Source organism: Protomyctophum parallelum (genome assembly GCF_964188405.1).
Source record: "Protomyctophum parallelum genome assembly, chromosome: 1".
In the NCBI taxonomy this organism is placed as follows: Eukaryota; Metazoa; Chordata; class Actinopteri; order Myctophiformes; family Myctophidae; genus Protomyctophum; species Protomyctophum parallelum.
The window spans coordinates 34,304,369-34,316,868 of NC_139697.1; the positions used below are offsets into that span (position 1 = coordinate 34,304,369).

At 42.5% G+C, this 12,500-nt stretch overlaps 2 protein-coding genes across 4 annotated transcripts in view; both read right to left on the reverse strand.

The window, feature by feature from the left end:
• The window catches only part of LOC310857536 (coagulation factor XI-like), a 5,569-nt gene extending 4,087 nt beyond the window's left edge, over positions 1-1,482 (reverse strand). The window contains exons 1-3 of one of the 3 annotated variants that reach the window (XM_083763246.1): positions 1,319-1,482; positions 1,055-1,125; positions 213-322 (exon numbers count right to left, since the gene is read on the reverse strand). In XM_083763246.1, the coding sequence (XP_083619372.1) occupies positions 213-322; positions 1,055-1,122 (178 nt within the window). In that variant the 5' untranslated portion in view covers positions 1,123-1,125; positions 1,319-1,482. Of the gene's footprint in view, positions 1-45; positions 190-212; positions 323-1,054; positions 1,215-1,318 lie in introns of those variants that run through there. The other 2 variants (XM_083763245.1, XM_083763247.1) reach the window with 2 other exon arrangements.
• Positions 1,483-3,859: 2,377 nt separating this feature from the next.
• gstr (glutathione S-transferase rho) overlaps positions 3,860-12,500 on the reverse strand; it is a gene marked incomplete at its 5' end in the record, with an annotated part of 13,703 nt that continues 5,062 nt past the window's right edge. The window contains 7 exons of the mRNA XM_083776667.1: positions 3,860-4,000; positions 4,550-4,638; positions 4,789-4,907; positions 8,925-9,030; positions 9,280-9,345; positions 9,709-9,915; positions 11,804-11,905. Of these exons, the coding sequence (XP_083632793.1) occupies positions 3,868-4,000; positions 4,550-4,638; positions 4,789-4,907; positions 8,925-9,030; positions 9,280-9,345; positions 9,709-9,915; positions 11,804-11,905 (822 nt within the window). The 3' untranslated portion in view covers positions 3,860-3,867. The remainder of the gene's footprint in view (positions 4,001-4,549; positions 4,639-4,788; positions 4,908-8,924; positions 9,031-9,279; positions 9,346-9,708; positions 9,916-11,803; positions 11,906-12,500) is intronic.

The window sequence follows — 12,500 nt, forward strand, 5'->3', positions numbered from 1 at the left end:
TCGGGAGCTAAGGAAGAGTCTTAACTAGCCATGTGTCGGACTCACGCATGTGTCGAACTGTTGCACATTGGACCAACATCTGCGCAGCCTTTTCCTCAGTGTGACTGTCTCTAAAGTTGATACAACATAGCTGGTTTCACCACCGCCTTGTACACTTTCATTCTTGCATATCCTATCACACATCACAACCAAGATAGGGGCTAACCACATACCAGGTTTAGGACTGCAGGGTTTGAGAGAGTAACCAGAGATCACACCAAGTAGTGGCCTCTGTGTATTGGGCTGTCCAGTGGCAGTGTACTTGAGGTAGCAGAAGAAATGCCTGGAGCATAAACATATTGGCAAATCAAATGTCAAAGTCTCTGAGGGTAAAATACGACCTGGTAAGTAAATAGAACAGACTGCATCGCAAACAGTAATGACCTACAGTACAATATTGTGAAACAACTTGTACAGTACACTAATGTAAACTGATTTTAGCAACAGCAATACGCTTTAAAACAGCTGATAAGACAAGAAAGCAGAGAACATTTACTACAGTATCTATTCCCAAGGACAGCCCTTTAAAACTCCAATCACCATCCGGTTTGTTGCTTCGGTCAGCCGAGAGGGACATCGGTTACAACCTGCGGTCACTCAAGGGCCGGCACATTGCTCCAGGACCAAGAAGCGAGCTGGTCCACCTTTTCCATACCTTTCAGCAAGCGGTACTGGTCTATGAAACCAGTACTTAATAATAATAACAATGTAGACTTCATTCAGATTCACCCAACTGAAGATAAAGACTGACAGAGATTGCACGTTCACTTTAGGCCTAAGTTACACTTAGTCGGACGCCGGAATCCGTATGGGTGTCGCACACCAAAAATAGCAGATCTACAATCTACAGTACACTGATGCAATATAAACACAGGACATGGGTTACCTGCTGTTCACATTTCTGACTAGTAATAACGTATTCAATCAACAAAATAGTGAAAAGTAAATTCAGCTGTATTTAAAATCATTCTACACAGAATCAAATAAAATAAGTTTTGACATTCCTGTAACTTACCGGTCGTCTCCGGTCCAGTCAGGTCGTATAAAGGTGAAGAAGAGGCATCTTGGGTGCTGAGTGCACATCACCTGGCAATGTTCCACATCGGGAGAATACACGTGTGTTATATCTGTTCCTGGGAAGTCTGTGTTCTCAAGGAGGTTGTTCAGCTCACATGCTGGGCACCCCCCCCCCCCCCACACACACACACACACACAGGAAACTTAGCTTTTAAGGGGTATATTTGCATGAATAATAGAGAACAAAAGGTAAAGTTATTACCTTGACTGAGGGAGAGTCCACACAAACAGAGCAGACCCACTAGAACCCAGTAAGCCGCCATCCTGATTCTTGCTGAAGCTCACCTGAAGCCAGTCAAGTCGCTTCAAGCTCAGCTGTACTCAGTGTTGGTTCAGAGCAAATTATTATTCAGGGGGCAGAGTCTGTGGACTTTAATTTATTTGTTTTTGTAGGGGGGGGGGGTTTCTCTCTTTCACAATTTGCTGTAGGCCAGTCCGTCCACACATTTGCAAGAAATTGCAGCGGTCTGGACATGGTTGCAATGAGTTGAACTTGTCTGTAAGTTCAGCAATTCATTCATTTAAGTTTTGTTTATTCTCGAAATTACACTGAGTAATTAAACTCATTTTCAGTGTCGTCGAGTAATACAATATCAAATAAAAAAACATCACAATACATCAGAAGATTAGGAAAAGAAAAACACCAAAGGTATACCGTACATGTTAATTACATAAATAAAAAGCTAAGACAAATTTCAAAACGATCTAAAGACAGTTTGTACATATTGTGGGAGTCACCATTTTAAAACGATTCAAGGGTACCAATATGTTCAATTGTAATATCGTTTGCAGGTCATTCCATGTATTAGGGCCACAGAAGCTAAAAGCAGATCTACCAAGTTCAGAGTTAACTTTTGGTATCTTTGGGGAAATGACTTGACCATGAGGTGTGGTAGGGTTCAGAGTCCCATTTCAGAAAAAATGAATTGTAAAAATGTATTTATAGGACAATCCCCAAGCATGGCTTTATACAAGAACAGGTGCCAATGCAGTTCTCGTCTCTCTGTCAGGGAGGACCATCCAACCTTGTTATGTAAGATACAATAGCAGAGGATTTCTGAATCCAGAAAGTGTAATGATCTGGTTGTAGATTCCGATTACAGTACTGATAAAAAATAAACACTACCACCTGGTGGCCTGAAAGGTAACTTGTGTGTGTATGTGTAGTGTATTATTATTGAATTGTAATGAAGGCATCAACAGCTCACATGCAACATTACCGCACCCTAGTGTTTAAATAATACCTCTACAAGGCCTTATGAGTTGCTAATATGCGTACGATTTAAAGTCATGATTTAAAAGTAGGGCTAGTGATATTTTTCATTAAAACTGTGTATTTTGTAACACAATATTGAGCTTTACTTTTATAACGCCACATTTTGTTGTGTTGAAAAGGTAAAACTCAATATTTTACTTGTAATCATTTTACTAATTTACTATAGAGCTTCCAAACTCTCATCCAACAGAAAATACACTTCCAATTCATCAGCTTACATTGTTGTGTTCCAGTATTAACTTTCTCTGCACATTTAGTTGTCATCACTTACTTCCAATTTCTGTATCTTGTATGAATTCTCTCTGCTATTGTATAAAATGTGTATCCCGATTCGATTCCTGACCTGAAAATAATGGAAATCTGCATTACTGAACAAACACAAATTTTAATGCACTAATTACGTTGTGGTTTTTATTCACCTCATAACCTTTGTAGCACTTTGAGATTTACTTAGGTGCTCTACAAATAACATATTGTTAGCAGGGTTTTTTCTTTAAATGAAATTTCAAATTAAGCTGCTGACAACACAGTGGATCTCAATGTGGGGTCTACGGACCACCAAGGGTCCTTGAGGAGGTTCCAGGGGTCCCCAGCACAATTCTGTTTAACACCTTCAACCCTATTTTTACATTAAAATGAATCTTCAAAAAAAAAAAGTAAGTAGCGTGTGTGTGTGTGTGTGACAAACATTTTCCGATGGGGATGTGCAGCCAAATACATTTTAATTTGGGGGTTGTTGACATGAAATGATCAATCACTGTCAACGTGTACTCAGGCTACTGTATGTGTCAAGATTCATACCTGTAAGTGTAGTCTTGCGCTGCCAGACATCCATTACACAAATTGCAAGAGGCAAGTCTGGCAACGCGTGACTACTGCGAGTGTGAAACTTGCTTGGTGCCTACAGTACATGAGTGTGCATTGCCACCTTACGGCTGTAAAAGATGAAGAGAACAGAAACACAATGAAAACGAGCAAAGGTGTGTCTCTGATTATAGTGATCATTATTCCATTGACAAAGGAGTGGTTTTTACTTATATTTAATTTTTTGCAGTAGTAAAAAAACAATTACATCTGAGAGAAATCACAAAGACAATCGAAGATGCATGTATACTTTTTTTTTAACACAACAGATGAAGGGCCCAGGACTGAAACGTTTGCTACTTTTAATTTTCACCATGAGCACTTTATGAGCATGTACAAATAAATTGATATTTTTAAAGTCCCCGGTATGGTGAGCGAGTCTTTTTCTGTCAGCTTTCCTCTATAACTTTCATAACAACCACAATCCTTTCAAAAGAAGTGTGTAATTTCAATATGTAATTTCAAACGTTAAATGGAAGAAATAGATCTACAAGCACACAACACTACGTGTTGTGAGCTCGAAGATTGGCCATTTTCAGCGAGCTACACGGGCGAGCAACAAACTATAAATCAGGCTCTGGCCCTAAAGTGCATGAGTTTGTGTGTGATTCTCAGAGGTCCTTAAGGAGGTCTTGACACTCTGGGTTCTCCAGCCAGTGAGGAGGCCAGCTAGTTTTGATGCTGGCTCTGTCCTTCAACATGGTATGATACTCTGCCAGCTTAGGGTAATGCTCTGCAGGCAGCCTATGGAAGGCAGAAAATATACATTAGCAGTGCCCAACTACCAAAACATAAAAATGTGTTATGTTTTGTATTCATTTAAAAATACAAATATTTCTGAGATTATACATTTCAAAGCCGAGGTCTGCACCCGAGCTCAGTCCATTTGTGTTAATTATTCCTCTGGAACATGCCAAGCAAACGCACAACTTGTCTAAATGTAATGAATACTTTTTTGCGGCTTACGCCTTTTATTGATTTTTGAAGGGACAGACAGTAGGCTGACAGGAAACGGGAGAGAGATGGGGGGATGACATGCAGTAAAGGCCGTGTCGGGCTCGGGAGTCGAACCCGCGGCACACTGCGACTGGATTACCAGTCAGGTGCCCAGACCGTTACGCCACGGCCTGGGCCATGAATACTTATTTTAAGGAATTAGGATAAAATATATATATATATATATTCATTTATTTTTGTCTTCTTACTTGATTCTCCAAAACTAAAATCTGACAAATGCTTGAAATGAGTAGTGCATTAATCCCACCAAGAACTTCCAGTAATAAGCCCACTTACCCAAACCGGAACACATAGGCAACACTTGGAAAAACAGTCACATCTGCCAGAGAGAAAGTCTTCCCTGCCAGGTAAGAACCGGCACCCAACTGGCAGAGAGAAAAAAATTAATTTGTTCAACAACATCCCTCAAGCAAATATGTTTGGTCTTCACTTCTCTGCTGTTCCATTAATTTTGTACGTTTCTCAGCCTCATGTATACGAATATGTCTTCAATATGTGTGTGCACTGCAGCATACCTTCCCCAGGTATCCCTCCCAGAGCTTGAGTTCCTTAGCCAGTGTCTCTTTGTTTCTCTTCATAGCCGAGTCATGCCTCTCTGCCTCGGGGACCTTATAGTTGTAGTAGATAACATTACCTAAGAAACAGCAGCAGCACAAAATGGTATAATGACTAAATATGCCCCAATACATGTAAATAAAAAAACAAGATTGCCGCCACTCACAATTTAGCACACGTTGTTCATACATGACACCAAAGTCAAATATGGCAACACGTTGCCTGCAAAAAGGGGCTATGGTGCCATAATGACTTCCCTTGGTCGGTCTTGCAGAGGGTGTGTAGACAACCACATCTCCTCCACCTTCTTTTCAACTGACAGTGAGGAGTTTAAAGGACAACTTTGTTTTTCTTTTCAACCAAGGTTCATGATTTAGGTTGTTAATCCCTGCTCATTGCACACGCTGTACTGATCGCTGTAATGATGATCCTACCCAACCTGAACTACTGCTCTGAGGTATGGGGAAACACCTACCAATCTACCATAAATCCACTGATTTATACTACAAAAGAGAGCACTAAGAGTAATAAACAATGTAGGATACCGGGACACACACCCACTGTTTTTACAATCACACCTTCTGAAGTTCACAGATATGGTCAATGTTAAAATTCTACAAATTATGTACAAAGCAAGATATAACCAATTACCGGTAAATGTACACGACAAATTTCTGGATAAGGAAGGGGGATACAATCTTAGAGGACCACTGAACTTCAAAAAACCTGTGATGCGTACAAATTTGAAAACAAGGAGCATCTCCTCTTACGGAGTCACTCTGTGGAATAAGCTGGAGGATGAACTAAAGCGCTGTGGAAACATAAACCAATTTAAAACTAGAGTTAAAAAAAACAATTTGATAGATACAGAAATGAAGAAGAGTACTAATGGCATTACAAAAGGGGAACTATAATGTACTGTACTATATAATTATAGTAAACCATACCATACCGTGGTGCATATTGTGTACTATATAAGAATAGTAAACCATACCATGTATCATATACACTATACAATGGTATGGTATAGTGGTTTATAGTAAAACCATATTGTAGTAAAACATAACATATATTATACCATATACATTATAAATAACTCATATAATCAATAAGGATAAGTGGATAACATAACAGACACACATGAATCATACTCATAATATCCCCTAAATAATAACCCTTGTATAGTAATCCGCCAACAATGTACTTCGGGATGCTCTTTTCCACCCTGGCCTAATCAATCATTACAAGTAAACCATAACACAACACAAACGCAATGAAAGGTATTGACTCTGCACAGCAGGAATTATTGTATTGATGCTATGTATATTGTTGTGTATGTAAGTAGCTATGTAATAATATGTATATGCTTATTTATATGTATGTTTATATATGAATATGTGTAGATGAATGTATATATCTAAGGACAACATGAATGTATGCACTGTGTAGGCAGATAGATGTCCCATCAGTAAATGGTAAATGGTGCATTTATATAGTGCTTTTATCCAAGGCGCTTTACATAGATTCACCCATTCACACGCACATTCATACACCGATTGCGGCAGAAGCCATGCAAGGTACCAAACGGCACATCGGGAGCAATTTGGGGTTCAGTGTCTTGCCCAAGGACACTTTGACATGTAGACAGGAGGAGCCGGGATTCGAACCGCCGACCCATGGATCATTGGATGACCTGCTCTACCTCTACCTATACAAATGGACTCCCGTGATCTTTTTTGGCCAGATGTAATTTCCTGGGGTCTAGTAGGACTATAGTAGATCTCTAAACAATTATCTCAATCTAAAAATTTGTACTAAATAGATATTTAGCAACTTCGAATGCCCCTGACCCCCTTAATAGCTATGAATCAGTAAAATGAAAGAAAGCAGCAAATGAAAAAAAGAAATTAACACTCATCTTTTACTTCCCCTAATAACAACCAAAACATGAACCTTGGTTGAAAAAACTAAAACAAACTTGCCCTTTAAATGAGAGGTGAAAAATGTTTGTGAAGGAACACAGTTTCCCTCCCAGTTTTGCTCAACAGGGACTAGGAGGAATCGCTAGCGCAGCTATAGACGAATCCACAGCACAGAGCAGTGCCCTGTAGTCTATATCCTAGGTTTGATTCCAGTATTCCCCAAACATTATTTGGCAGACCGATAGCATCACTCACCTAGCTTAGCTTAAGGCCCTTTCTGGCAATTTAACTGTAAAATAGCCTACTTTAGTATGTGTGCATCACATGTTAAGTTACCGGTAGTTTCATATATTGTCCACGTGTGGAAATTTGTCTTCGGTCTCAACAACAGTAAAAAAACAAACAGCTACAACAACAGCAACAACACTTACACAATTATTTTCATGGCAAAGAAAATGCAGGACAACAGTGGCAAATACATTAAAAACAACAAATCTAGCGATACATGGTATCATTAGTGCATTTGGGATGAAGGATTTTTTTTTTAATGTTACAGTTAGCTTTTGGTACTTTGTACCGTCTACCAGAGGGAAGTAGTTTGAATTCCTAAGAGCATGGATGTAGCTATAGTACAGAATGTACTACCAAGTTTAGCTTTGTCTATTGTTCTGCTGCACTTGCTAATGCCCCAGAATTCTCTTGTGTCTCATGGCTCTTAAGATAAGGTTGACCACTTGGGGTGGACTAAACATGTGATTCTCTGGGGATACATTTTGCTTTTCACATGACATTACCAGTGTTTAGTAAAACGCCTGACTTAATGACAGGCCTATCTCATTACAGGTATTGTGTGAGTGTGCATGGGGGTTAATTGTTTACACCCAAGCCTAATTGGGCTCATGGGAGAACAGCTGATGTAAGTTCACTGGCACACACTGCACCGTGTTATTGTCTCCACCAGGTCGAAGGCATGGGGAGAGAGTATGTTTTGCACGCACTCACTCACTCACTCACTCCCTCCCTCCCTCCCTCCTGGTGGAGACCTGTGCCCACAAGGGCACTTTTTCACGTCAATTTGAAGCCATACACAGTCTCAGAGAAATGCAGATCAAAGTTGGACATGTAATTGGTCCAGATTAATTAAAGTGAAACTCTGTCATTAAGTTACTGAGTAACACTTTCTTAAGCTAAATTCCAATACCGCAACTTTCACACTCGCTCACTCTCCTCGCGTCCTCCACTCGCTCCTCGGCTCCGCCCCCAGCGAGGAGGAGAGGAGGAGGAGAGGATTCTATGCGAGGACAGAGTGGTGGTCGAATTTTCCTCTAGAATCGGAATGTACTACGCTGTCATTTCAAAGCGACGGCACATTCCGCGATGACTAATGACGTGTATCAATTCAATTCAATTAAAAGGGCTTTATTGGCATGGGAAAACATACGTTAACATTGCCAAAGCAAAAGTGGTGGAACAATAGTGTCACACAGCTGGATCACTGGAACTCCGAACAGAGCCGTACAGTCTACAGAATAGACAATTCATCATTTTGTACATGTAACCGAGGCCAATGTGTATGTATTGGTAACATGTGCAAGGCAAGGCTATTTATTCCTGAAATAGTGAATAAGCGCCAGGATGCGCACACGTATAAATCGGAGGCGGACTTATGTCACTGGAGAAGGAAAAAAAACATGTACACGTGATGCGGAAATCCGCTGCGAGGAGACAAAATACCCCACCGAGCCTGCACCTGATGTACACTCGCTCTATGCGGTCTCGGAGAGCCCACTCGGCTCCTCCACTCGACTCCTCGATGGAGCACTTTAACAAATGGAACGTTAACCATTTCCGGGTCACGCTGGAATGACCCCGAGTGACCGAGTGGGAGTGAGCGAGTGGCCGAGATTTTGGGTATTGGAATTTAGCTTTAGAGACTAGTTCCATGGTCTTAAAGGGGCATTTGTGGATTGTAATTCACATTACAGTAGCAGTGACCCTTCTGTTCATGTCTATCCACAATGAGTGGCAACCTTTTCTAAATAATGCAAAAATAATGTGTGCTTGTCACCAAATCCCACAGCACACCTGGACTTGTCTCAAGTCACGACACACTGATACTGCACAGTGCACTGCACACACTGAACTAGACATGCACATGTTCATGTGCATCTTACTATAGATCTCGTTGAGTGAGGTGCCCTCAAACATGCGCTGGTACATCAGCGCTTGCTCCGCTGCATTGTCAGGGATCAGCTGGTTCCCTTGAGATCTGAACTGACTCTGGTGATGACAAAAGAAGCAGATGGCATGCTGAGTGAGCAGGCACAGTGTCATGTTATGATGTTACTGTACATGGCATATTGCGTTTCTGGTTGACTATAGTAGGCCTATTGTTCAACACAAACACACATGAGATAGGCTACACTAAAAAACAATTAGCTCAAGTGTTGCGGCTGGCTGCCCATATTTGTAGTAAAGTAACCTGAGGCAACCTCATCAATATGACCACACACACACACACACACGTACCTCCAAGTACATGCATGCTGCATAGGACTCATTCAGTATGTTGTTCCCATGTTTGAATGTAGGCAACTGCGAGGGAAATAAGTTGTTATTATTGTGATAAGGTTACAGGAAGCATTATCTTGCCCAAAACAACAGCATAGCCTACATTCTTTCTGGGAAAGTATTAAAAGTAAACAAGACAGCTGAATTGTTTATTTGCCCAGAAATAATTCATACAGATCAATGCATTACAAGATAAATAAAATATGTTGTGAATATATATTTTGCATAGTCACATCTTGGATAGTCTCAGTTTTGCAGTTATAGCCTTTTAGCAACTGTAGCCTACAACGCCATAACAAGTGTACATAGAAATTTGGATTATACGTAGGCTACTTTATTGTTTTAAGTCTGCAAGACGGACTTTGCATACAACATCAGTAGACTCACTTGACACCTGGGGTTGGTCTCCAAGACTTCCTGCGATTTATGCTCTCCTTTCGAGAAGTGAAGCTGTTTTTCGTTGTATCCCTGCAGATTCTTCTCCTCCAGAGCGATCATGATCCTCCAGCATGCCGGGGATCCAGAGCCCCAGAGAAGAGTCATGTCCTTGGCCATGGTTTCAGAGGTTGAGTTAAACGTGCTATGTGCTACAGTCTATGGTGCTGTCCGTGCACCGGGTGGAAGTAAGAATGGTTGACGGTTGAGTTCAGGCAGGCTATGATGTGTGATCACACTCTGGCTGTGATATAGCGCTGTTGCCCGCTTCAGAGCCATATGGACCGCATCACCAGAATTCCATCGCGGAAGTCCCACCTGATTGGTGCTGGCATAATGATCCTTCGGTCTGGTTTATTAACCAGGCTATAATGATCCCGCCCACTGGTGTCATGTCAGACTGATGTGGGTGGAGACATGCTGCAACAATGTCAATGCCATCTCACTACACAATGTTGATTGAGAGGAGAAAAATGCCGTGTCACGCATTCAGTCATATATGAGTCTATGACTGAATGCGTGACAAGGCATGACAAGGCATGACACAGCATTTTTCTGACTCAGTCCCATTATTGTGTCACCAGTGCCACTCACCATGCAGTGTCACCACTCACCATATTATTATTATGGTGAGTGGTGACACTGGTGAGTCTAACCAAGGCAACCTGCAGTACCAGATTTATAGGAGTTGAGGCCCCTGGGGCCTGGGCTAGGGTAATTATTAGCTTATTACATAATGCCGCTATCTTGAGCTCTGGCTGTGCACAAGGGGAGTTTAAAGAAGAGTGTGGCATATTTCAGGGAACCATACAGGACACACACACACACACACACACACACACACACACACACACACACACACACACACACACACACACACACACACACACACACACACACACACACACACACACACACACACACACACACACACTCTCTCTCTCTCTCTCTCTCTCTCTCTCTCTCTCTCTCTCTCTCTCACACACACACTCACACACACACACACACACACACACACACACACACACACACACACACACACACACACACACACACACACACACACACTCTCTCTCTCTCTCTCTCTCTCTCTCTATCTCACACACACACACACACACACACACACACAGGCTATACAGTACAGCACATAGGCACAGGTTCATAGGGTCACATGCACGCACACGCATGGCACCCACACACTCCTAGCCGTACACTGATGGCAGAGTTAAGTTGAAGGGAACCAGCCTGCACAGAACATACACAATCCGCATATTCCTCGCACGTTTCATATGCACGTCACAAGCACGCGAAGATCACTATAGGCCTCCCCTAATATGTACAACGCAGACTGTTGATTGGAGGGTATCTCGTTTACGCACACACATACACACACTGGGGGTACGTGCACATACATTTACAGCAATGTATTGAACCAGTATAAAGTGGAAGACAAAGGAAAGAACCGCACCCCTTTTCCCCCCTAATCCTTTCTCCTGTAACACAGTTCGTTCCGGCTGTACATTTCCTGTCATTTCCCTGGACCCTGGACACGACAAGAGGAAAAGAGGCTGTGCACAAGGGCAGTTTAACCACATGCCATGAACCCTAGCATCCATATTCTGAGGGCAAACATTCAGCAAAAATAGCAGATCTACTACAAGCTTAATATAATATAATATCCGCCTCCCGTTTAGTTCCATTGCATGCATACGAAGGGACCGAGCTTCCAGTGGCTCCCTGCTTCACGAGTGGAGTTCAACTTTGGTGAACAACATCAAGCTTTCAGCTTTGCGTGACGTTGGTGCCACTGCACCAGTATAAGTGGACGTGCACACTTTAGTGCACCATTCTTTTGCAGAGAAATACTCAAAGTGGCTCGTGCTAATCAAAGGTGCTTCATTTTGTGTAAGATGTTGCGCTGGAGCGTGCACCTGAAAGGCGGTCCAAAGCGATATTTCCATGCTGCTCTGGCGGTGGGACACAAGCTATACTCCTTCGGAGGGTACTCTTATGACATGGGTCAGATTGAGGTGCACGTCTTCAATACCGTGTCCATGCGCTGGGTGAAGTTGCCTCCGGTGACGACCAGAAGCGGGGACGTCCCGTGCCTGCGATGGGGCCACACAGCCGTGCTGATACGAGACACCATCTACATCTGGGGAGGGGTCGATTGCACGGGGGAGTACATCAGCGCGCTTCATGCATTTGACGTCAACACCCACAAGTGGTTCAAGCCCAAGATTTGGGGAGGGCCTGTTCCGAGGGCGAGGTGTGGCCACTCGGCCTGCGCTTTGGGGAAGGTCATGTATATCTTTGGAGGATTCAATGGACTGACCGGAGGCACTAATGACATCTACACGTTGAATACAATGACAATGGTCTGGTCTTTAATTAACGCGACGGGCTCTCCGGCACCAGCTTCATCATGTCACTCTGCCACCATCATCAAAACAAAGATGTATGTATTTGGGGGCCAAGGGGACCATGTCAAGGATTACTACCACAATATCAGAGTGTTTGACACAGAGACCAACTGCTGGCTGAGAACGCCTTCTGCATTGCATTTTCCAGAAGGGCGTGAGGGTCATTCAGCTTTCACCTACAACGGAGAGCTGTATATATTTGGTGGCCACAACTTCTTTCTGTACAAGACCTTCGATGATCTGTGGAAATTCAACCCAGAGACCTTCACCTGGAAGATGGTTAAGCCCAAAGGGAGGGGCCTGAGTTACTGGATGTGTCGG